Source organism: Galeopterus variegatus, unplaced genomic scaffold (assembly GCF_000696425.1).
Source record: "Galeopterus variegatus unplaced genomic scaffold, G_variegatus-3.0.2 Scaffold3069, whole genome shotgun sequence".
In the NCBI taxonomy this organism is placed as follows: Eukaryota; Metazoa; Chordata; class Mammalia; order Dermoptera; family Cynocephalidae; genus Galeopterus; species Galeopterus variegatus.
This window is the reverse complement of record NW_007729180.1, coordinates 268,503-295,748: the sequence shown is the minus strand read 5'-3', so window position 1 is coordinate 295,748 and position 27,246 is coordinate 268,503. Positions and strand designations below refer to the sequence as shown.

At 38.8% G+C, this 27,246-nt stretch overlaps 1 protein-coding gene across 1 annotated transcript in view; it reads left to right on the top strand.

Moving 5' to 3' along the window:
* The first annotated feature begins 7,429 nt into the window (after positions 1-7,429).
* Positions 7,430-27,246, top strand: part of LOC103599726 (polypeptide N-acetylgalactosaminyltransferase-like 6) — a 207,824-nt gene continuing 188,007 nt past the window's right edge. The window contains exons 1-3 of the mRNA XM_008583880.1: positions 7,430-7,502; positions 8,476-8,799; positions 12,725-12,908. Coding sequence (XP_008582102.1) covers positions 7,430-7,502; positions 8,476-8,799; positions 12,725-12,908 — 581 coding nt within the window. The remainder of the gene's footprint in view (positions 7,503-8,475; positions 8,800-12,724; positions 12,909-27,246) is intronic.

The window sequence follows — 27,246 nt, the reverse complement described above, 5'->3', positions numbered from 1 at the left end:
AAATACTCTATGAATATAAAAGGTGATACAGAAAATAAGTATTTTAACTGCAGATCTCTCTCTCCCCACCTCTTATACATTGTGTGTTTTTTTGGAAAAGTTTTTAATTCTTCTATGTATGGTGGAACATATAATTTTTTTTAACTTTTTGGGCATTTATTCATGAAGTATTGCACAAATAATCTTTGATATATGGACATTTCACAGAGGGATAACTTTACACCCATGTACAATCCTAATCATGGAAAAGAGCTTTCCACTAGTGATGCTGTTCACTACTATATAAGGGTCATTACCTGGGTGAGTGAATAGGTGCTGTGGTCTAGATTAAGACTTGATGTTTTGTTTCTTTTGTGTTACTCTGAAAATGTTACACAATAAAAGAAATTCTGAAAATTCATAACTCAATTGTTTTTAAGCAAATAATGAGGGACAGAGAGACAGAATGGAAGAGAAGGAAAGAGAGAGGATGACCTAAGGAATCTGCCTAGTATCCAGCCTCGCCTGACTTGAAATATAACCCATTCCCATTTTCTACTTCAAAATATAGGGCTCTAGGAGCTGAACATAGAAAAGTATCAGAATTCTGCAGGTAAATATAGCTCACTATTCCTCAGTATGAAATTTTTACATAGGACAGAGACATTTTCAGTTACTAAAAGGATTTAACTGGAGGAGAAAATAACAAGAAGGAAGTGAGCGATGAAGTGAAGCTCAGTGGAGCCAGAGCTAGGCTGTGCCTGGGCTAAGAATTAGTCTGGCACGTGGAATTACACAACATCTGCCTCCTGTAGATTTCTCTCTATGCTTGTATTAGTCCATTTTGTGTTGCTATAATGGAATACCTGAGACCGGGTCATTTATAAAGAGCAGAGGTTTATTTGGCTTATGGTTATGGGACAGCTGCATCTGGCATGGGCCTCAGGCTGCTTCTACTCATGGTGGAAAGTGGCAGCAGCCGGTGGGTACAAGCAGATCACATGGTGAGAGGAAGCAAAAGAAAGAGAGGGGTGGTGCCAGGATCTTTTAAATAACAAGCTCACAGGGGAACTAATACAGTGAGAACTCACTCACTACCCTTTGCCTGCCCCACCTAGGGAAAGCATTAATCCATTCATAAGAATTCAGCCCCCTTGATTCAAACAGCTTCCAACACTGACATTGGGGATCAGATTTCCACATGAGTTCTTTTTTTTATTATTATTATTATTTTTATTTTGTCAATATACAATGTAGTTGATTATTATGTCCCATCACTGAAACCTCCCTCCCTCCTCCCTCAACCCCCTCCCACCCAAGTATGTCCCCTCCATTTGCATGTTGTAAGAACTTCATTCAATCCCTGCACCGCCCAGTTACCAAGAAATAAAAAAAAAAAAGAAAAAAGAAAGGTTTTAAGGTGCGAAATATCCAAAGTAGGGGAGTAACAGGGTTTACTGAACTACAATATACATACAGTGCACATAAAATAAGTGTAGAGCTTAATGAATTTTTACGAACCATATACACTCATGTAGCCAGGACCCAGATCAAGAAACATTACCAGCTCCCCAGAAGTCCCCGGAACTTTACATGCTAGAGTTTTGATGTTATCCCGTAGACATTTTGGAATGGGAAACGGCATACCGAATATGTGTTTTATGAATTGAGTTAAGGTTTCTAAAAATACTTCAGGGACTATGGTAAGCCTCCTCTCATTTAGTCCTCATAGTAATTCTATGTGATGGTGTTATTTCCCCCATTTTACAAATGAGGAAGCAGATTTAGAGAAGTTAGGTAATTTGCCCAGGTTTCCCAGTTGGTGAATGGTAATAAAGATGGTAGTATTTCATGTGTGTGATGGTAAGAGCTTGGATTTGATATCTTTGTATATAATTATTTGTTGAACTGAATTGTAGCCGTAATAACTTCGTATAGCATACATTATACGAAGTTATACGACAGTATTTCATTCGTTTTTATAGCTGAGTAGTATTCCATTGTGTAGATATACCACATTTTCCGTATCCATGTTCTGAGAGGACAATACATCAAAATTCCATCAATACCCTGATCAGAAGAACTCCAAAACTGCCATGGAGTGTTTAACAGTCCTTCATTAGAGATTTTCCCTCCTAGTTGTAAAACCCTATAAAGAATCTGAGATTTTATTCTGCTTGCAAGTTAACATGTTAGGCTGCCATTGTTTAATGACAGAAGACATGAAACTCCTGGATCTGAGACAATGGACTTTATTCCTCTTAGCAAGCAGCAGAAGGATCAGTTTGTATCAGTTCCCTTGCCCCCAAGTCACATGGAGGTAATGTGGATGTGCCCAGATGGATACAGCGGTAGGTTATGTTATAGGGAACGGATGTTGAAATTAAGGAACCCAAATCGTACTTAATGAGCAGCAAGCATGCCTGCCCGTTGCTCTGGAGGAACACTATCTTTGCTTCTGGGGCTATAAACCACCCTGCCCTTTGTTTCTGAGAGAGATACTGTCTGTCTGCCACATCTGTTTGCTATATAAACATCCTTGAAATGATAGTCTGAAATAAGGGCAGTCATTGCCTCACTCACAAGATGCACAGAAATGAAAAAAAGCCATGAAGAATGGTGTTCAATTTTCTTCTCCCATGATTGCATGGAGTCAAGGATTCTCATAGGGAAAAAAAAAATTCTCAAGTCCTGTTCACAATTGGTTAAAGATATAAAGTCACTCATTTTAGCTGAAAGAGGGGCATATTTGGTATATTGTGGGCTTCACAGTAATCTTGTTTTCTTCTCACTTTATCATGGTGGTGACCTTGTCTGTAAGTTCTGTGAGATTGTTAGACACAATAGAGCATGACCTAACTGTGAGCATCTCACCAGTTTGCAAATATCAGGCACCACTTTTTTCTCTCTCAATTGTTTATTTGAATCAGGATTCATATTATGTCCTCCCATTGAACTGGTTGACATGTTTCTTAAGTGTCTTCTTCCATTTTATTTTCTTTATAATTTATTTGTTGGAAGAAATCAAACTATTTGTCCTAAAGAATTTCCCATGGCTTGGATTTTACTGAGTGTATCCCTGATGTGCCATTTAAAATATTATTTAATCTCTTTATTTCCTATAAGTCAGTAGTTAGAGATAAAGGCATGATCAAATTCAGATTCAAAGATAAGAATACTTCTTAAGCAGTAATGTGTTTTCCATAACAGGAGGCACATATCAGGCGATTATGGCTTTTTCTGTGATGTTAGCAGTCTATGATGGCTTGATCCATTAATTCATTAGGGGTTACAAAAGTGTGACATTCTAATTATATCTTTTCTTTTTATATTAACTGAAATATATTTTGTCTATTTATTTAAGTTTGGTGTCCTCAGATCTTTCCCAAATAACTTAAAGATGCCTTGCATATTAAAAGAATGTAAAATAGGACATCCAGAGATAGAACCCGGCCAAAATCATAATAGAAGCAATTGAATATTGTTTCTTCAATTCTATTACTTTCTTGTTTGAATTTTTTATGCTCTAGATATAAATGGAAATGTCTATATTTGAACTCTATCAAAGGGACAGATTTTAGTGTGGTCAACCAGGACACGAAAAGATTGACAATTTTCTGGAATTCAACTAGAGACTTAAAATCTGTATGTTTCTCCTGTGTAAAGAATATAGAAAAAGTCTCCACAGGCCCTGCTAAGTAGACAATTATCCTTAACATTTTCACTTCAGGTCAGAATACACATGACATGTGCCAAGTTCATTAATAAATGGAAGAATATCTTATATTCTCTAATTGTGAAGTACTCTTGTCACTGTAGTAAAACCTTAAACTACCCAGAATTAGAGTTAATTCTGTTAACTCTAAAACCTCAAACTATCCAGAATTAGAGTTAATTCTAAGTTAATATACTATTAAGTGCTTAGATTTGCACTTAATAGTATATTCTTGCTGTGTAAGGATTAACCAGAAAAGTTTAAGGTATGTATCTTTCTGTGTGTGTATAATCCATTATATTTCAGGACACATAACTCAGCATCACCCATAATAACTAGCACATATTTTACATGATCTTAAGGTCATGTTCTGCTGAAGTCTGCCAACACCAAAGTGTAAACATCAAAGGAATTTCATCTCCATAGGTGTGTACTTAAATATACAAATCCATATCTCTAAATCAATAGTGTCTTCTGGCCCTTCCTGCTTTCCCCTTGAGACTTAAATTAGGGAATTCAAAGGAGACAGAAAGACCTGGGTAACAATTTGCTGGGCCTCAAGACCAGGCTCAGCTGGGGTTGTTGTTTACCTGGCCTTTGGTGAGTCCTCCACTTGGGATACCCTAGCCATGCTCTGTAATACTTACGGTGACTAGCTTGTCTGCCCCCTTGGGAACAATTCCTCAAAGGTAGACTAGAAAGCTTCCTAGACTCTGTTACTATATTTTTCTGACATAATAAGCATAACTTATTGAACAGACTTAAATATTTGATGAACTTCCACTGCTTCAAAGTCATTATTTTGACATCAGTGACAGTCTTACAGACAGTGAACTGCAGGAGATTAGATGGACATTGTACTGACTCAGGAAAATATTCTGAAGTTTGCTTTTTGACTAAGCCTCTGATATGTATTCGCTTTTTTTTTATTTGACTCTTACTTTTGAAAGTGTGATGCAGCCAAAAAAAAAAAAAAAAACATCAAATTATCAACCATTAAGATGCATTTAAGAAAACTAAGTATTTGAGAGGGCTAGATCTGCTTGGTAAGTAAAACTTCACGAGGGAGTTGTAGAGTCACAAAACTAGAAGGAACATTTTGGATCGACCAGTCACATTTCCTTCATCTCATAGCTGAGGAAAATGAGGCTGAGTGGTGTGAAGTGACTTAGCCAAAGCCATGTGGCCCATCAGCAGCAAATCTAGAACTCATGTCTTTGACTCTTCTGACCATGCAAATCACTAAAAGTGATTTTTTATATTTTAATATTCAGTTGCTACCCTAAAAACTAAATTTACTAATAAATGGCAGATTTTTCATATAAATTTATGCAGCATAAATGAAATATCTGAGAAAAGAGAAAAACATATTCTGCAAAACTGCTAAATTTAGTGCTCACAGGAGCATAACACCAAAATTTCCCTGAGTATAACTTTTTATTTTATTATTACCTCACCGTGATACAATAAACCCTGGCAAAAATATATTTTTGAAGTTGTGTTCACTCTTCCAGATCATTGGGATACTACTTGGTGGGTCTTAATAGTAATATATCTACTAGTAGTCTAGTGCTACTGACCAGAAAAATTTTAATGGTTCTACAAATATGTCGCAGTCACTAGAGAAATCTGCTTGTTTTATAAAAATGCCATAAATTCTCTTGGTACTATTTAAAATTAAATGAGTTCAAAAGTGATCTTCAAAGGTGCTATGCTTGAATTAATCCAAAATCATTTTAATAATATTTTAGAAGTGAATCTAAAAATTGATCATACAAAAGAAATGCAAAATGTTTTTAATTTAAAGTCATCTTCTCTTATTCAGTAACTTCCTTGTACAAGAGTCTAATTTGCTAATTAGACTGATGATACCTGCCTTCATTGTGAGTTACGGGTAATTAGATGTTATAACTGAACTACTAAGAGAGGCTGAACCCCTCAAAAGGCAGTCAACCAGATCATTATCTGAGGCAAAGCAGGCTAATTATCACCATGAAGTTCAAACTAGAGGAATTGATCTAAACATCTAGTGGACTATATTTTGAGTCAAACCCCTTGTGCTTAGTGAATTCACACCATAATCTTCTTAGTACATTAAAATGGGATCTAAAAAAATATATACAGAATCAGACAAAGTGCACTGAGGGAAAGAAAACATGTAGAGATAATCCCAGCTGAAGAGAAAAAATTTCTATAAATATTATGGAAGTCTGCATCTGAAGTTGGGACAACCACTCCCAGGTGACCAAAAACCCTTTGATTCTCACTTTGAAACACCTGGGAAGTGAGAATATTCTAGAACGTCTTATACAGTTATAATTACTCCTCCCCTTCCCCAAGAGTTATTGCTTAGTTCTTGGGGGCCAGTGAGGGAAGAAGGAAATGCATCTTGGACTGATGCGATGGTACATGTGACAGAAGAACAGAGAGGTTTAAAGAGGGGGGGAGGACACTACTGATGGGCTTAACAATATTTGCAATCTATTTTCACCCCATGACTGTCAAGACACTATTTCTATGAGACAATACGTTCTATGGTTCAAGAAAACAATTTACCAATAAGCTTACTGAATGCCACTTGTTTGTAAATTGGTGATACAGAAAGATTTCAATGCCTGAATAAATTACTGTAATGAGATTGTAAAGTTTTCTTAAACCTTTTTTACTGTGGGGAATCCTAACAAAAGGTGAGCCTTTCAAGATGCTGACATATACAGCATCCTCATCCTAATCACTCATCGCCTTTGATTGTGTAACTGTGTGGCTTGTATCTGCTTTATTTGTCTGACAAGGTAGTAAAGCTTCAGCCTTACTCACAGGGGATGCTGTGTTATACAGTCCTTTGGAATCTTTCTTTGCAGCTTGCACACAGGGGAGCCAGGAGGCCTTCGTGGTGGAAGGTGTGAGCAAAGAGGAGTGAGCTAAACATCTAGTGGACTATATTTTGAGTCAAACCCCTTGTGCTTAGTGAATTCACACCATAGTCTTCTTAGTACATTAAAATGGGATCTAAAAATATATATACAGAATCAGACAAAGTGCACTGAGGGAAAGAAAACATGTAGAGATAACCCCAGCTGAAGAGAAAAAATTTCTATAAACTAAATATTACGGAAGTCTGCATCTGAAGTTGGGACAACCACTCCCAGGTGACCAACAACCCTTTGATTCTCACTTTGAAACACCTGGGAAGTGAGAATATTCTAGAATGTCTTATACAGTTATAATTACTCCTCCCCTTCCCCAAGAGTTATTGCTTAGTTCTTGGGGGCCAGTGAGGGAAGAAGGAAATGCATCTTGGACTGATGAGATGGTACATGTGACAGAAGAACAGAGAGGTTTAAAGAGGGGGGGAGGACACTACTGATGGGCTTAACAATATTTGCAATCTATTTTCACCCCATGACTGTCAAGACACTATTTCTATGAGACAATACGTTCTATGGTTCAAGAAAACAATTTACCAATAAGCTTACTGAATGCTACTTGTTTGTAAATTGGTGATACAGAAAGATTTCAATGCCTGAATAAATTACTGTAATGAGATTATAAAGTTTTCTTAAACCTTTATTACTGTGGGGAATCCTAACAAAAGGTGAGCCTTTCAAGATGCTGACACATACAGCGTCCTCATCGTGATCACTCATTGCCTTTGATTATGTAACTGTGTGGCTTGTATCTGCTTTATTTGTCTGACAAGGTAGTAAAGCTTCAGCCTTACTCACAGGGGATGCGATGTTATACAGTCCTTTGGAATCTTTCTTTGCAGCTTGCACACAGGGGAGCCAGGAGGCCTTCGTGGTGGAAGGTGTGAGCAAAGAGGAGTGAATCATAAATCCTACATGAATGCCTATTGCTACAGATTATGGTAGGAGACAATAATAATATTGCCTTTGATTACTAACATACAGAAAAAGTTTAAAAAGTGGAAAAAAAACAGAGCGTACTGCATACTAAGATTTTATTTTATTGAATATTAGGCTATACCTGTCAGAAATTACAATAAAGCCCTCATAATGTCCTAGATGTAAGAGACTGAAAGCAGAATTTGTAAAATACATAAGTACACATCCCACAGAAAGCCACCAAATGCACTTATTTGTCATAAAACAAACTGAGAGATAGATGCATTTTATCACAGCCAGTAGGAAAGGTTTTTTTCTGTAAATAAGTCATCCGATTTGATTTTGTTCCCACTGTTTGTTTTTAATTAGGGGAAAAAACATTTTCCAATTTAAATAGCTAAGAAATATTTTCAAATCTTAAATAGGTTAAGTTCAATGCATATATAGTACTTCATCTGCCTTCCCTTTCCATGTCTATTTTAACACCAAGTCATTCACCTTTCCTCTTCAAATCGAAGCCAGATGCTGAACTTACTCACAAGTCTATTACTTTGCAGTAGGGGAAATCTGTTTGGTTCTTGTTGATTTGACAGATATTTTTCTTGTTGTTTTACATGCATTATTTTCAACACACAGAATACTAGGCAAAGCCTTGCTTTAAAGAGCCCTGTAGTTGGAAAGAGCCCATATGCCAGAATGTTCATGTGACTTTACACAGCAGGAACCACAGGGCTGGTGCCCATCTTGGCGAGTACTGGCCAGGATTAAATATGGTGGCCACTCACCAACGGTACCCGCAGGATAGAGCTCTGGTGTGTCAGTGAATTTTATGCTCAAACAAAGGGCAATATTTGCAGTTTGTGAAGCATTTGGGGAAGTATAAAGTATAAAAACCTCTAGGCATAAAATTTTATTAGTATCTTTCCTCTAGATGAGGAGAAGATAAACATGGACTTTACCAATATTATGCTGGGATTCATCATTCACATACTCTCTATATACAAACATCCACAAATAATTCTGCTGCAACTAATATTTTATGTCCTTTCCGTGCACTCTCTACTTCCTTCCTAGAACACTTGAAGGATAAGTTAGAAGACTACATGGCTCGATTTTCTAAAGTGAGGATTGTTCGTACCAAGAAAAGGGAAGGGCTCATCCGGACCCGACTCCTGGGGGCATCTATGGCAAGAGGAGAAGTCCTGACGTTCCTGGACTCCCACTGCGAGGTCAATGTGAACTGGCTACCGCCCCTCCTTAGTGAGTACCACCACCACCACTGCAGGGCGTCCTGGGGGCCTGGGGAATCACAGCCCTTCAGAGGGAGAGAGCAGTTTACTTACGTTGACTTTGCAATCAGCCAAGACTAGAGAGCCCTTCTGTAATTTTTCCATTGGGAGCCTTGAATTGTAACTTAACCACTGCTGAGGACAAATAGATAACTAGAAAACTGCATTTAAAGTGACATTTTAGATAATGCCAACTGCAATCTAACTTTAGGTTTTAAAAAGGTTTCTATTATCTTAGACATCCTCCTTTATTGCAGATATATTCACTGAGTAAACACCAAAAAAAAAAGTGTCCCAAACTGTTGTTATAGTCACCTATAACTACAGTAAGATTAAAATACACACTCTCTCTCTCTCTCTCTTTCTCTCTCTCTCTTAAATAATTATTACAGGATAAAAATGTCGAAAGAAAAGTATTCAGCCCCACGATACAGTCAAAGCATAAGCACCTTGACATTTTCTGGGATTTCTAATGCCATTTCATTTTGTTATTCTTTCCACTTCTAACACCAGCCTATATCCCTACATATATAATCCCCCATATTTTCATAGAACCCCTCAAACATTCAGAGCTGCTATCCAGGTGAGATGTCCTTAATGTTCTCAATATGGCTAAGAAGAGGGAAGGAAGAGGACTCGGTCACCTCACAATTGAACTGTTAGGGAAACGCAAAAGAACTAAAAGTAATCGAAGCTAGAAAACAGGTGTGGCTCAGGTCAAGCTTCATTACTTTTTTTATTTTATCTTACAATGAAGTTAGATACAAAGTCCAGTTGTGGATAAGAAATAAATTGTAAGCCTGAGAAAAAAATCTCTCTCTAAAAAGTTCTTGGTTCACACATATTGTACTTTTTCCTATTCTCCCAGATTCTGCTAAATCAACTTTTATTGTAAATAAATCCCTGGCCTTGGAACTAAAGCCAGTAATAACTGCCTTCACAATAGCTGTCTCAAAAGGAATGATCTGCTATGGACTGCTGTGTAGGATTTCAACTAGAACCAGCAAAGCTCCATCAGTAAAAGATGGGGGGGGGGAGTCAATTGAAATTGTACAGGATTTAAAACACCTAACATGCCCCACAACATCACCCAATCCACATACCCTTGCGCAGACAACTGCCCGGCCACCCTCATCAATGGGAATGTTTCAGTGCTCCTACAGGCAGAGATTCCTCCAAGCCTTTAATTAAAAGTACCTTGTCCAAGGACGTAATGATTTAGAGCTTCATCAGCAACAGTGAGATTCCCTCAAACTAAATTTAACCTATATGGTGTTGAGTACTTAAAAAAGTCAGCAAAAAGTCTAGTTTAATATGAGGCAAAGCAATCCCTAAATACCAATTATCAAGTCTCTAATTATTTACTATGAATCTAACCAAAAGAGAAGAAAAATGATAGGGGAAGAAAAAGAGAAAGAGAATAAGAGAAACCCACCACCCCCTTTTTCTCATTAAAGCATTTCATTTCCTGCAGCCTGATGGATAAGAAATGATTCAAGCTCAGCATCACTATCTCTTTTTATTTTCCTCTATCAGTGTCTTGACACATCATCCAAAATGAAAAAACAGGCGGAGCTGCACAGTTTCCTGGTTCATTTTTCACCATGGGATTATACCTGAATTTCAAGTTCCCATTAAGAGTCTGTTTGTTTGATCCCTGGAAATTGAAATGTAGTCTCAAGCCTTGGATGAAAAATTAGTCATGCTGCTTTCACCCTAAGCTAGTGCCGCTGGATGAGAGCTGAAAGGAGATTTGAAGGGAAGTTGACAGTTAATTAAACAGACACATTCTCTTTGGGTCACCTTGGGACTCTTTTTTGGTCAAGGAACTTGTAAATCAACCTGATTCTGAATTTGATGAAGAAAGTCACTGAAACCTTAATACCAAAACAACATGCAGAGGTGATAGAAGAAATATTTTGGACAATCATCTCCTCTATCAAAGACATCTCTGAAGAAACACCATTTAGATAAAGATTAAAACCTATTATAAGGCTTGCCCAGGAGAAAATGGATACTTATAGAGCCCTTGGTGGAGATTAACTCACAACAGTGCTGGGGTCTCTCTGGCTACTAATCAGCTGAAATAAGATAAAGGCAACCTCCAGGTTCTCAGGCTTACTGGGGCCCTGCTATCTAAAATTACAACCCTTTCCACACCCCAGCATTCCACATTCCCCTTGCCCTGTTTCATTTTCTTTTCATCTCATTTATCACCTTCTAAAAGACTGTATCATTTAGTTATTTATTGTATTTATTAATTGTCTTTGCTCCATTCCTGAAGACAAGGATTTTTATGGTATTATTCTCTGCTGTATCCCCAGGACCTAGAAAAGTGACTATCACATAGTTTCTACTCAATAAATAACTGTTGAGAAGGAAGGAAGGAAGGAAGGAAGGAAGGAAGGAAGGAAGGAAGGAAGGAAGGAAAAAGCATGTACATCTGGAAGGGAGATCTTCCACAGAATTCTCTGGTTTCCACACCCTGTTTTACAGGTGTCCTCAAAATAGAGCCACTTGTTATTACAGTCAATAAAACCATATGCTTCCTGCCCTATGCTTAGGAGAAACTTCTGAAGCAAATAGACAGTTTCCTGACTGTAAGAACTTTATCCCTGACACAGATTACATTTACTCCAGGATCACTGGGGGAAGTGATATGATATTCACCAACCTTCATAGTATTTCTAAATTATATCTATTGTTCCTTTGTTTAATGTCACTTGCCACATCCAAAGGTCTTCCAATTAACAAGAGAGCAGATATTACACTTCAAATTTCTGCCTGTCAGACAATATTGGTTTGTTATAATAAATATTGATTAAATGCATATTCTTGGGAAGAAAGATACTGCACACGTAGCTATTCTGTGTGACCAAAGCATACAAATTCCAGGTGCCCATGCTGGCTGTTAATGTCATCGTGATAACAATCTCTACATGAGAAAGAAAGGTGCTAGATATGAAAAAAAAATCATCTCCTGCTACCACGAGAAGCACCATGGCAAACTGGAAAGGCCAGGTTTGGAATTACACTGTCATGCTGGGGTTGCATCCTGGTTATTGCTCTCAAAAGCTGAGTGATCTTTGACAAGTTATTTAACTTCTCTGAGCTCAGTTTCCTTATATATAAATTGGAAGTGTCAATAATAGCCTCCTCATAGGGTTGCTAAGAGTATTAGAAATAGCATGAGTATAAATCACACTCTTTAGTAGTTGCTGAAGAATTTAGTAGTAACAGTAGTAATAAGCAGTAGTTTCTTGCCACCTAATTTTTTGGGGGTATAATGAGAGAAGAGGAAAATGTAAGTTTTGATAAACAGAGCCAATCTCAAAGAACAGTGGCAAAATGGGACTCGGCAAAATCTCTGGCAAACCTGAGAGCAAAGCATTCTACATACGATTTGTCAGCATTTAGTGGGAGACAGCCGTTATGACTCCTATAAGATTAGATGCTACAAAAACCATGAAGTTAAATATTTACATTTTGGAACCTCCAGAAAGCAGGCCACTATTTTCTCAGCAGACTCTAGCTGTATGCTTGAAGGAGCACAAGTACCGCTTATACTCTGCACATGTTGGATGCATGATAAAATGACAGATTGGGGACAGGTCAGAGGAAAAATGTGACAGAAGTAGAGCTAAATGGACTTCTGAAAGTCTCTCTGGGACATAACTTTCTTAAAAGAAAGTACAACTCTAATTGCACCTAATCACTGTCCCATCACGTTAAGTCCAGCATTCCAAAAGAGATTCCTGCAAAGTGCTCTGATGAGGACAGGGAGCCAAGGCTGCAAGTGTTATGCATGACTAGGGGCTGTAGGCTTCTCTTTGCTGAAAAATGATAGATGACCTACGCAGTCATGTCATTTCCTATTTTGTGCTTTCATTTTTCAGACCAAATTGCACTAAACCACAAAACCATCGTGTGTCCCATGATCGATGTCATTGACCACAATCACTTTGGGTATGAGGCACAAGCTGGGGATGCCATGCGAGGAGCCTTCGACTGGGAAATGTACTACAAAAGAATCCCCATCCCTCCAGAGCTCCAGAGGGCAGATCCCAGCGACCCTTTTGAGTGAGTAGCAGCTGAGGGAAGGGTCAAGGGAGAGAGGGCAGGGAACTCATTCCTTATGTGTCAAACCTGAGACCTATGAGGACAGTTATCTCTGATAAAATAGAATAAAACAGGTGACAAAAATATGCAAAATATCAGAGTAAGGGCAGACCTACACGCTGTAGAAAATTACAAGCTACACCAATATACATGGATCACCCCGCCTCAAATTTTGCTAAGCGTGAGAGAACGTGTGCAGATGAAGAATCCAGAAAATGTATAGTCAACAGAAAATGCAAAGAGAAGGAATGCATGTTCCCCATTTATATGTTCTCTTCTTATTGCCCGTTCTCTCTGTTCTTTTTACTTTTCCCAAAAGGACTACTGAAATTAACTATTTTATCTTTCTTTTATTGGGGATTGATATAAAATACGAACCAGTATTTAAATCTACATCCTACTCCCTGTTAGGAATTGTCTGTGATGAAAGACAGTGCTCCTGAGTAGGTCCTCCCATAATTTAAACTTGGGGAATTCAATCAAAATGATGTATCCAGAGTAAATAATCTTTGATAATGTTGCCCCTAACTTAAGTACTTTATAGAGAAGAACTTACAACATAATCTATCGATTAATTTCTACAAAACTAAATTCTTTCATTTTTTTTTAGTGTAGACATGGGAATTGTGCATCTCAAGAAAAAAAAGTATATATATGGCTTAATTTGGCAAACTATCAAGACCATAAAATGGTGGATGTGAACTTTTTCCAGCAGTTAACCCAGAGATTGCCCAAGGCGTATTATATTCCTCATACTTTGATCTCACTAAAACCTTTATAATTTTAAAACCATTATATATATTTTTTCTTAGTGCAAGAAAAATGTCTGTGATCAAGGCTTTGCACAGTCTGTAAGAGTCCATTTAAAATGCATCAAAATCCATACTGTCTTTTCATCAATAATATGGGTCATAAAAGTTTGCAGTAGAGAAGTTACTGAGTAAAATACCACTTCTGTGACATTAACACTTTAAATTACAATGAACATGTAATAATCATCAGGAAAATGTTTTCTCCAATTGCAGTCTCTAGGAAGATGAACTCCTAGGGAAGCAAAAAGGATTTCAGAAGACATTTGCCTGATAAGATGGGAGAGAAGTCATTTCTTTTGTAAAATAAAGCACCTTCATTAAATATCCAGAGCTTCTGGAGTTAGGCCTCTTTAGACTCTCAAATTACTGGAGAATTTTTTAAGAGAAAAAAACAAAAGACCTTTGTTGCTTCCCCAAATGCTCTGGCCAAATTTCATGGATATTCAAAACTACTAGAAAAGTTTTTTAGTGATTAAAAATAAAGGAGCTTCTAATAAGCATTTGAAGTAGGCCTAGCTGGGAGATGCTCTTCAGACTTCCTTTAATGTAACCATCTGAATGTCTAGGCAAAGAGGGTAAGGTGATTTAAGTGATATGTGAGAGGCAAAGCATATGCCAATTAGCTTGGTTTAGCCATTCCAGAAAGTGTCCCTATTTCAAAAAATCATGTTGTACACTATAATTATATAAAATTTTTATTTGTCAATTAAAAATAAATACAAATACAATGAAATAAAAATTAAAGAACTGTTTCAAATGTTAAAAATATAGATAAAGAGGTGGCGGGAGTAAAAAAGGGTCCTAAACACAGTAGCACTGTTATTAGATGGCAGCAAACAATAGAATAGTCACACAGTTCAGTTGCTACTCACTGGGGTTACCATGTTTTAAGGGCTAAGATTCATTCATGGTGGTTTCCCAAAATACTATAATGGTGCCTGATTACAGTGACCCCTTGCTTTCATTTCACTGTGATAGCAGAGTGGGGCTCCTACTTTCTGAAATACTGGGATCAAAATGTGACCAAAGGAATCCTCAAGCATGAAAATTATAAAAGTATTCTCAGAGAGTGCAGGGGTCTGCCTGACTGGTGAAATTTTTGTCAGGCAGACCCCGGCTGTGGCTATCACAATATCAAGCGCGTTATTTGCCCCAGAGCTGGAAGAATCAGTAACTTTCAGAATTAGGTTACCTCTTGTTCCTGTCACCTACTTAAATGGTTGCTGTCCTGTCAAAAATTGCATTGTCTGTAGGATATTATTGTCTTTCTGCTTTAAATCCCTCTGATTGCTAGGAATGTAGACACTTTAGCCTTTTGTAATAAATGTAACTTCCAAGAGGTGTCCACTTTGATCTTAAAAACTGCATTTGCCTTCCTGATAATAAAAGAATGGTTACCCAAGCAGCTCTGAGCAGTGTATCAGCAATTCCATTATCACGGCAGTCACCTGACTGTGCTCATAAACAGACATGCTTTAGGCTAAAGCTTGCTTCTCTAGATACACAGAACAAATGCAGTCTATCTATATATCTCATAGCCTTTCAAGTTTCAAGAGGCTGCTGCTGGAGAGTGTGGTTTTCCGTAGCAAGAGAGGGAGGGGAGGCTGCAAAGACAGGAAGAAAAGAACTGAAGAGGAATATGTAAGAGTATTGCAAATGCCAGAACTCTTCATACAATATACATGCAAAAAATTATCTTTCTATAGCAAGTTTATCAAATGTCCCATATGGTAAGATCTGAATTCTCTCATTTATTCTGCCATTATTTGAGTTTTCAGTGACTAACAACTACTGATGAGAGCACTGCCTTTTGACCTAAAAATCCTGTGAAATTAGTGGGGCATGAACAGTGTTTAGTTAATGAATTGGTTTGAACTGAGTTTAAAAATTCAGGGTATGATACTAATGTGTATGTATAAGTATTATTTCTCAAATATTTGATTTGAGTTATAATGCAAATATGGTCCTGGGGCGTCATGGTATTCTAAGCCATATTTTTAAATATAAGTTACATAGTCAAAGAGTTAAAAATCCACCAACTTCCTAAACTGGGGATCAAAATCTTTGACAATCTAACTAGGAAAGAAAAGAAAAACTCATGGATAATTTTGAACACTAAAAAAAGATTTACTTATACTAGCAAAGGGATCTAGTTTTCAGACAAACTGCTACTAGAATATAAGATAAAATGAATTAGATTGGATACATTTGAGAAACACTTCTGTCTTTTGATTAAAGAAAAACAAAATGTTCCCCTTTACTGGTGGCTTATATCATGATGTAATGCCTTTAGAAATTTCTTGTTATCTGTGGCTTTTAAAAGGTTTCCCTATTTCTGGTTCATCTTGAATTCATGGCACTAAAGAATATAAGCCTTTTCTGTGTGTCAAAACATAATACACTTCTTTAGCCATCATGACAGAGGGGAAGATGTTTGTTTGCTCCTGGCCATGAACTTACTTCTTCAGCCTTATCACATCATCTAAAAGTTTAAAAAGGACCAGAAGAAAGTATCTTGCAAAACTTCCTTGTCAATACAAACTACCACTAGACAATGTCCAGGACGGGTAACCAGCCTGTGCTTGAACTTGTCAGGAAAGTAAATTTGCTACCTCAAAAGACAGCCTATTCCATCAGACTTGACAGAAACCATTTCCCTTGTATTAAGAAAAGTCTGCTTTTCTGATCAAAATTGTTCTACTTGAGATACAAGAAATGTGTAATTCCTCTTCAATGATCAAGCTGTTAAAAATATTTGAAAAGAAATTTCCCTTGTATTAAGAAAAGTCTGCTTTTCTGATCAAAATTGTTCTACTTGAGATACAAGGAATGTGTAATTCCTCTTCAATGATCAAGCTGTTAAAAATATTTGAAAAGAGCTGACATGCCTATCACTTCCAAGGTGGAAAAACTTTTTTCTCTTCTGGACTAGGCTAAATATTTAAAGTTCTATCATCATGTTTTTCAGGTCTTCAGAATTCTGTAAAAGTTTATGTTCATTGAGGTAACTATTCAATGTCTATAAATTCACTTGACTAAGGCAATCTTACCCAGGTTTCTCCAACTTATCCACAAGGATGGCATAAAATATTTCATCCAATATTTCAGGTGCTCAGGCCCTAATATATGACTCTGACAACCATAAAAACAAAGTTAATTTTTGGAGAATTTGCACTGGTTCCTGGAGATCATGGTTCCTTTTGCTAAGTATTCAGAATCAATTCAGCAGTCCACTCAATTTTGAAAGTTCATTGTATTTTTCAGAATCCACCTCTATCTGGTCTTTGGATGGCAGAGAAATTATTTTTACACTGCCAATCTTCCTCAGATAGATCTTCACGATTCCTCAAAGACTTCTAAAACTTAGAGGTTTAATTGTCACACATGGAATTCTTGTACACAACCACTAGTGAGGACTGACATTTTCTATTTTCCACTGATTTCCAGAATTCTTAAAATAAGGATATCCACACTGGGGAAAATTAACTCACAAGCTACAAACATTCATTTATTTTCTAAGAAATCCTATGTCCAAGGACACATCAGTTTGAATTCTGTGACTCCTCATCCAAGACCATTACTAGCCTAGAAATGCCCCTGTGCATGGATAGCACCAGGCATGGATAGTGTGGAGGCTGCCAAGCACCTCGAGGTAGGCACTTGAACTACAGAAGATCCCCTGAGGGTCTACACACCAAATGGAAAATCCTCATGAGTTGGTTCTATAGTCCAGAAGTATAAAGCATAGCCCATGCTAAAATGGATAAAATTCCACCTCTCAATTACAGAGAATTGAATCACTATTGCATGGAAGTAGAATGCCTTCTAAAGATTTACTTACAGTGTCTTTCTTTGTTCTTCCAAGGGACAGAGTGCAGAGCTTGCTGACTCTCTTAAGAGTGAGGGAAAGAATTGATGCCAATGGTTTGTGAAAGTCAGTCCCTCTTGGATAACAAATATAACTTTTTGCTAAATTTAGGCTTAGAATAGAATCAGAAAAAAATGTGTGAATAAACATAAACTCATCAAGCTAGAAACAGTTCAACCTCTCATTTTTATAAAACAGGAAACCTAGGCTATAGAGTCTAAGTGACTTATCCAGTGTCACAACTAATAAATTTAACAGCTACTACTAGAATCTGGGGCTGCTGGCTTACCATTCCATGCTGTTCACACCATGGTGGTGGGGAGGAAATTAACCACTGTTAAATGTCTACTGCTATGAATCAGACACTGGGCTAGGAAATTTACATATATTCCTAACCTATTTAATCCTTACTTCAAGCTTATAAAATAAGTGCTACTGTCTGCATTTGTACAAATGAGAGGATTCAGGCTTATAGATTAAACAGTTTTCCAAAATTTACACAGAAAATTGGAATAAGGACCCAGAGCTAAGGATTCCCACTATTTCATGCAAATTTCTACCTCCCTTTCTACTCAATGAAGATGCGTTCTTTAGCGCTTAACAAAAAATTAAGTTCAAATAAAAAAAATTTCTTCAGAGAATACAATAACTTCTTCCCCAAACAGCAATGCAGCTGAAAGCATCACTGGCTTTTACCAATTCTTACAGCAAGTAGCATTTCAAAACATGTTCAGGACACTGAGTTAAACAAAATCATTCCAGGGCTGCCTAGTACAGACAGATTGGGCCTGCACAAGGGTGCCCAGTGGAGGGGTAGGAGTAGGGCTGAGATCCAGCCAGCCCTCTGCTCAGAAGGCCATGGATGGAGGCTTAGGCTGACTAGCCTGGAAGAAGAGAGGGTCTTTCTCCTTGGGGGGCATAGAAGCTTTACTTTATTAATGCACAGAAGATAACAGATTGAGGATCATTGCTTGACACCTAGAATGAATCATTAGCTTTTATTAGCACCTTATTGATGACATTAATTGGCATTAAAAATTTTAACATCTTGCTTAGGTAAATTCCAATGAGAGTTGGGGGTACCTTGCCTTACTCAGAATTTAAAAGAAATGATAATCTCTTTTACACAAAACTCTTTCTATGTGAGTTTTGACCCAATATTGGTAATCCTAAATTTAATCAAAATCGGTAAGGCAAGAAATTGACTCCCCATGGAAAAAGAGACCAGTCGAACTATGAATTTAATGTAGAAAGTAAAGTAAGAAGAACTTTGGGGGTTTTGTTCACTTTCACCTCTAAGTTGAATTGGGTACTGATCATCCTCTCTTTTTTTCAGTCCAGCTTCTATTGGACAAGTTCCAAAGCCTGGAGTTTTAGTAGGGTAAAGTGGGACGATTTTGCTCATACCCCGCTTTTCTATCCATGTTAATTTTCTCATGGATTTTGCATGATCTTCAAGCAATAGCTTTCAAATCTTACCTCCTTTTTTCCTCAAAAAAAAAATTGATGTATACAAACTATCAAAGTATTTGCTTTCTCAGCCTTAATCTCCAACCACATAATTCTCTATCATTGAGATTTTGAAATTGTAGTTCCAAACTTTTGAAGAAATTAGGTTAGAATATTCACTCAACAATTTAGTCTACAGATGAGTTCCAGGAGAGTGAAATAGGACTGAAGCTCTCTACAACTTCAACCACAAATCTTGCCTGAACTTCACATTATTTCAGAAGTTCTTCAATTAGTCTGGCCAAATAACCATTTCATCAAACCTATGTAGTATGTAATATAAAAACTAACAATGTAAAAACTAACATTTGTCTAGCACTTCACAGTATGTAAAGCCCTTTGCTACATTATCTAATTGACCCTTCAATAATCCTTTGGAGTAGGTAAAGTAGCCATGGTTATTTTTCCAATTTTGCAAATAAAGAGAATGTAAAGCAAAGAAATTAAGAGACTACCATAATTAATAAGAGGCAAAATCATAACTCAAATCCATGTCTTTATTTGTTCATTCAGATTTCAAATCTTAGGTTTAATCAGTAATCTTTAGGAATGTAATCAATGCCTTCTTTCATTCATTAAGACTAAATCCTAGAGTTAATCAATAATATTCTTTTCCTCTCCTTTGAAGAGAAACTTAGGCACCCATTAAGTGATGTAGTTTTTGTCAATTAATGTTTCACAGGGAATTCTAATAAGAGCCAAAAAGGAAACAGATTGCCTCATTCCCACTCCGTGTTCTTATCATTAGACCAAACTAGAGTGGATAGGTTGAAAATGTCAGCTTTCAGTTACTTACTAACGAAGGGAAATGTCAACAATGCCAGCTTCTGTCTGTTTATAACAAGATCTAATTCAATATTTGACAACCACAAAAGGACAAAATGTTTAGGGGAAAAAACTGTCAAACTTCTAAATGATGCCCCAATCTATAGAGTGTGAGAATGAAAAAGAAAACACAACTCAAGTGTCTAAAAAACTAATCAAAGTAGCCCAGAAGATTTTTTTGATGTAAGGAAAAATGTTCTAAAACAGACAGAGATACTGCTAAGCAGAATTGTTAATTGCCCGTCTCTGCTTTTGAAGACCCCTCTCCATTGCTCAGCTCCAGAGGTCATTTGGCTGTCTCAGGTCTCCATCCTCCTGGGGAATTACATCTGATAAATAAATTCTTACCATTTGTTTGCAACAATCTCCTTTTCCCTGTCAGGTTCTGCTCACTGGCAACTATTTCTTTCTTCCTTTCCCTATGGGTATGATCTTTAACTCAACGTGATGCTCCCTACTCAGAATAGTACTGACAAAGTTAATTCCTAAATTAGCAATCATACAATTATTCTGCGGGTGCCTCCCTGTTCTTTTTTAGTTCTCCCTGGCATCTTGAGATCTCTGGGTTCCTGAGATAGCCTTGGCTTTGAGACCCCCTTTTTCTGTGTTCTGACCATGTCTTTGGACTTTTGAATCTGCCTCCATTCCTCCCAAAGGACATCCAATCATAGATGGCCTGGTATTGTGAAGGGAGGTGAGACATATCCCTCCTTCCTGAGAGAGATTTTCACCCCTCTGTACCAGTCACTCTGGACCATGGTCTCAGAAAGTCTGGAACACCCTGTTCTCTATCCAAACCTTACCACAACTCTTGAGCCTTGGACTTCAGACTCTCATTCCAGGTCTTGCTTCACTGCAGCCAAGTTAATTAGCTCCTCCACAGTCCAACTAGAGCCTGAATTCTTCATCCCAAACACCCCTGGGTACAATTAACCAATCCCTCTAGTCCTCCAGTACCACCCAGGAGTTACTGATAAAACTGCACCACTTAAGACTTAGCAATGGTTCCCTATGTGTCTAAGAATTGTGGAGTCCACACACTTGGATCGATGGCTCTTTTTGATGCTCTTTCAACCATTCCCAGCTTTGCTCTGCGTACCACTCTGGTGCCCTGATTTCATCTGTCTGTCCAACCTGTGAAGACTGCTTGCTCTGTCCCTTTCCCACCCTTAAGATGTGACTTGACTCTGTACATTTACTCCTTAACTGGACTATTCTATGGGTTCTGTGCTCTAGGATATAATTATACTATGTCCGGATCTCCTTCTTATGGCTCTTCAGCCTTCTTTAATTAAAGTCAGGCTAGTATTTAGCTAAGGAGAAAATATGGTCACAGTCCTCTTCCCAGTACCAAGGTTCAGCAACATTTACTCTACACCTGTTAACATCATACAAGAGCATGGGGAACTTAACAGAACTCTCTGCTATTTACCCAAATTTCACCTCCCCTCCCAGCAGACAGGAATATTGACCCAAGGCTTGGGTATATTTAGCTATATTTCCTTACCCGAGGCTTCATTGCTAAAGTATCTGCTCCAGCTCTGCTATCTTCTTTACTTCCCTTCTCAATCAACAACTCTTCTTTTTTTTTCTAATCATTGCTAGTATTGATACTAGAATTTAAAGTCCATAAGCATAGGGAGGACTGTTTTATTTATTTATTCAATGCTGCATCACTGGCTCCTAGTACTTGCACATCGTAAATATTTACTGGATGTATGGAATAAATATGCACATATCTATTAATAGGAACTTAATAGATCAGGAGAGGAAGTGTTCACACAAGCCTGTGCATATTTGAAGAAGAGGTGAAAGTTTTTCAGAAAAGGGTAGTAGCTAAGGAAAATGCTGTGGTGGGACTGAGTACAATATTTGAAGGGTGTCATTTATAGACCAGCTAAATAGAGCATAGATTCTTTTAGGGCAGTGGTAGAAAATAAAGAAGAAAAGGCAGAAGGAAAGAAGATGACTACAGAAGAACTTTATTCTGTATATAGAAGGAAGAAAGGCAATAAAAGAATGTTTTAGGAAAAACAGAAGGTCTTTCTGGAGTCATTTGCATTATCAATGACAATTAAAATCATTTTTAAAACCACAATCTAGGAGATAACAACATCTCTAACAAGGAGCCCAGCTCTTACTAAGGTAATAATATCGATCTGTGAGTTCTGTCCATTTCTAACAAACAACAAGATGCTATAAGAATCCAGGGCTGTCTAGATTCTAAACACCAACTAGAACCCAAGCTGGTGGAGCAATGGGTTTCCAGGGAGTTGGCCAAAAATCCATGCTTGAGGGCAAGGCTTGGGTGTGCAAGTGAGCTTAATGGAGATTATGGTCTTAGAACTGGAGAGTAGACACACATACCAATCCTGGAGAATATGTACAGATCTCACAGTCTAGTTATGAAACCTAAGCCTTACATGTGGTGTTCCAGTGAAGCCTTGAGTGTTTCATATTTGAAGAAATGACAAAAACGAGAATCTGTGTCAGGGAGTCAGCCAGCAGTAGTTTGATGGTGCCAAGCTGAGACAGGACCTGAGCAAAGAGTCAGAGGACAGAAAGGCCTGTAACTTAACACAAAGGGCAGGACAGTGGGCAGTTTGAAAGTCTCTAGTCCCACATTACTCTATTACTTTGCCTCAGAAATAGAACAGAGTTGGCTGCAGGGCTGTCCATCAGAACCCAATTTCCATGGTATAGCATATATGTATAATTTGATACCGGATTTCTGTGTGTGTGTGTGTGTGTGTGTGTGTGTGTGTGTGTGTGTGTAAGATTTGCTTGCAAATTGCCTCAAGTAATTTTTGAAAGAAAGTGGATACGTAGGAATAACAGAAGTGAGAAAGAGACAAAGCCTGGCTTTGAGTCTATGCTGATGTCTTTAGAGGTGGGTGGACTTTGCTCAGGATCACATGTGTAGTAGGTGAGATTGTGCTCAGAGAGAGCCACATATATGACTGAAAAAAGACTTTAGAAGTGAGACAACTCCTGGGGCCGGCCCGGTGGCGCACTGCTATAGTGCGCCGCTTGGGAGCGCGGCGGCGCTCCCACCGAGGGTTCGGATCCCACATACAGACCGGTTCCCGCTCACTGGCTGAGCGAGGTGCGGCTGCAACACTGAGGGTTGCGATCCCGTTGCCGGACACGAAAAAAAAAAAGGACAAAAAAAAAAAAGAAGTGAGACAACTCCCTATTTCAATATTCTTGCAAAGTTAGAGCAAACATAAAATAAAATAGTAATGTACACACTCCCCTCGATGTAAATAGATGAGTGATATTAGAAAAGACACTTTGATTAGCTTGTCTGTGGCTGAAGTAATCAGGCTTTATTGTTTTCTGCTCAGATTACTTATTTGGATCCAGGAGCAGTATCTACAGTGAGAAGCACTGATTTTGCTGAGACCTTCATTCCTTCCTTCAAGGAAATAACCAAGCAGTGGTTATGATGCTTTCTTTTCTTTCTTTCTTTCTTTTTTTTTTTTTTTTTTTTTTTTTTTTTTTTTTTTTTTTTTTTTTTTGGTCTAATACTTCTCGGGGTAGATCCAACTGGAAATATTCTTAAGAGAAAAAAAAAGTCTGTTTTTGTTTCTTGGAGTGCCCATAAAAATTAGACAAGGTGAACTCTTGTCACATAATTCAATGGCAAGGCCCAGGCCACCCATCGGGAAGGAAAGCCTCATGCTGGCTGGGCGGCAGAGACCCGGATTCCCCAGGTTGCAGCTTCTGACCCAAAAGTGAGCTGGAGGACGTCCTCCTGCTCCAGCTTTCTTCAGTTGCAGAGCTCTGTGGCAACACCGAGACGTGTGCTGTTGCCGTGTCTTCCTCCTGCATGTTGGCTTGTTCTTCCATCCATAGGAACTAGTACAAGAGACAAAGACTCTGCCCAGGTCCTGCTCATGGAGCTCAGGTGAGCCAGGTCAGGGGAGCAGGCTTCACTGGATTGGTTGGAAAACTTATCCAAGGCCTTCCAGAAGTGGCACACAAGGCAGAAACTGAGCAATGTGAGGGGTAAGACAAAAGTATCAGTGAGAGAAAGAATAATTGCAATACGAGCCAGAGGAGAGGAAGCAGGTCCGATCACCTGTGGGTAGAGGCAGACTGTGGGGCAGCTGTGAGGAGCGAGAGAGAATTGGGCTCGCAGGTGCATGTGCTAACGGGGAGCCACAGTGTTCCCTCCCCTCCCCATGGCCTGTCCCTCACCAGTACCCCTCACAAATGTAAAAGTCAGTGAAGCACAGAGGCTTGCTAGGTATTCTTTCTTTGCTTAACATTGCTCCAAGAATTAAATTTTAACTTTTTGTAGTAATAGAAATCATCTCAGATACTCTGGCATATGTAGCAGGTTTCAAACATACAGTTACAGTGCAAGTCGCATTAATGGAATTTTCCTTCTCTCTCTAACTAGCTCAGCAGAGCCCAGGGTACTGCTTCCAGAGCCAGCTGCAGGCTGGCTCCTGACCTCCTAACACATTCGGGCCCAGGGAAGGAGGGCAAATGAAGGCCCTGTTGGCATATGTCTAAGTGTTTAGAAATTATAAGTTGAGTTGTCAAACTACTGAATTCATTCTATCCTCCTACCTTGATAAATAGACTTCATCACAACCTACAGGGCCAGGTTTGCAGGTAGGGTTCCTCCTTAGAGTTCTACAGCTGATGCGGCAGTGGGAACAGTACAGCAGCCTGCAGCCCACCCCTGCCCTCTTCCCACTTGTTCTGCCTGAACCTCTACAGCCTGTGGCCACATGCGGGTGGACATCAAAGCCCACATGTCCAACTCGCTCTACAAAAATAGCCATTCTTTGGCCACCCCTCAGCCCTAAGGGTATATTCTAAGCCACAGGAGGGCAGCCCCAGGAAAAGGAATCAAAAGGGAATGCCTGCCACAGGCCTTAGAAACAGGCTCAGAACCACTTGTGCCCAGAACAGTGCAGTCTCGAGAACCCAGATGGCAAGAGGTGTGCAGCCTCCAGTGGGCACACTCCTTTAGTGCCCAGGAGTAGCCATCCTGCAGAGAGGAGACATCCAAGGAAATTAGAGTACAGGCCCTCTTTCGTAAATCTGATGCCTCTGGACATAAGTGAGCCCTTGGGCCCACCAATTAAAGATATATTTCTTCTGATCCAGAACTTGGTCTCTTATAGGTAAATACTCAGTAAATTCCCAGTTCAAACTCAGTCAGTTCAGGAATCAAATTCCATGTCAGGATTGGTTTTCTTCTTCCTTTTTAAATTGCTCTGCTTGAATTTCTTCCATTTTCCTCCTTTCCCAGGATGGCATGTTGATACTGGGGAAAGTCATGACTGGGGGAGGAATCATCAGAAGCTTTGCCTTTCTCAGCCAGCTTCAGCTGCATTCAGGTGGAATGTAGCGGATCTTTAAAAGGAGGCTTTGGTCTCACTGGACCCCTGGATATAGTGTTCACAGCTGTCATGTCTCTATCTGGTCTCTTGGCATGGTAAGGCCACCCTCCATCTGACCCAGCTCTACTCAGGTTCTACACATCTGCAGGCTGCAGGGACCTAAGAGGCCCTATCCCATGCACCATACCATCCATTTCATTCTAGTGCACTGTCACATGTTGGCAGAGAGCATGATACTGAGAGCTATACCCAAACCCTGAATTCTTGAGAGGAAGTGAGGACAATCCCTCTGTGTTCTGGAATCCTAAAGCTGATCTGGAGTCTTTATCGCTCTACCACATCCTTCTACTAGCCCTTCATGACAGCTGGTTCAAAGCCCCCCAAGTTTAATTATTTGGAACCACAATCCTCTTCCTTCTTCCAAAAACCCATTTCTCTGACAGATGAAAGCTCTATTTCGTTAATGCTACGTTCTTTTGAAAGCCAAGCTGAGCAATGACTTTCCTATTCTTGGTGGTGCATTGCCTGCCTCTAAAGCAGCAGAAGCCTGAGCTTCAATGGGCAGAAAGCCAAATACAACAAGAATGACAAAGAAGAAAAAAAATCAATAATAATTTCTTTCAAAAATATTTTTCCACTACACAAGTTTTTTTCAATGCATTCTTTAAGTGGTAGAGCAAGGAATAAAAATTAATTAACCCTCTACTTGCATGTTAGACATTGAAGGGAGAAAGGCAAAGCAGTTCTGCTTAGGAGGAAAATGAGCTGAAGCACTCCGACCCCAAGTAAACCCTCCTTATTCTGGCAGTTGCCTCCCCTGCACCCCACAGGCCACAGGGAGGGAAGCCTGCCTGTTGTTCCAGGCCATCTGCTTCCTGGAGGCCACAGTCAGCCCTGCCATCAAGGAGAATCATCTCCACCAAGCTGTCTCACACCAGCCACACAGACACAGGACCTTATAAACCTATCAATGTCTCTTGCTCAAAAGTATGTATGATCTGATCACCGTCACTCTTTAAATCAGTATAAAGAAGAGAATAGAAACAGAATAAACCAACAGAACAACTGAACCTGTAAGAAAAAAAGACACTTTAAAAATCTGATTATCCTCATTCAAAATCTAGAACAGTTTTTGTCAGAAAGAAACAAATAGAATTCTCATGGACATTTAAAATATGATTACAAAAGAAAATAATAAAAATCAATGTATGTTCTAAATAACAGAAAGAACAGGGCTAAAGCCCAAGCTGCCAATCTGGAGGAGAAAGTCAAGGAAATTTCTCATAGTTTACAGCAAAAACAGGAACCAAAACTGGTATTAGTTTCCTAGGTCTGCCATAACAAAGTACCACTCTCTGGTGTAAAACAAGAACAGTGGGTTGTCTCACAGCTCTGGAGACCAAGAAGTTTGAAGTCAGGACCACACTCCCTCTGAAGCATAAAACAAGAACAGTGGGTTGTCTCACAGCTCTGGAGACCAAGAAGTTTGAAGTCAGGACCATGCTCCCACTGAAGCGTTTGAAGTCAGGACCACACTCCCTCTGAAGCACTGGGGAAGGATCTGTTCCAGGCCTCTCTGTCAGCTTCTCATAGCCACACACGTTCCTCTGTTTGTAGATACGTCACTCTGGTGTCCCACATGGTGTTCCCCTGTGTGTGGTCACATCATCTTTCCTCTGTATGTGCATGAGATGGAACCTAAGAGAGAAAAGTTACAAGACAAGAGAAATGAATGCAAGACATTGACCATCCATCTAAATCCAATAAGAAGAAAAAAAAACAGAGAGGATATGTCAAAAAGTTTATGGAAACATTCATATTACCTTTTAATTCTATTTTTCTGTGAACTTTCTGAAGTGCACTTGTGTAGTAGAGAAAGAGAACCAGGGCTCAGATCCACAAGAATATCAGCAGAGAATGGG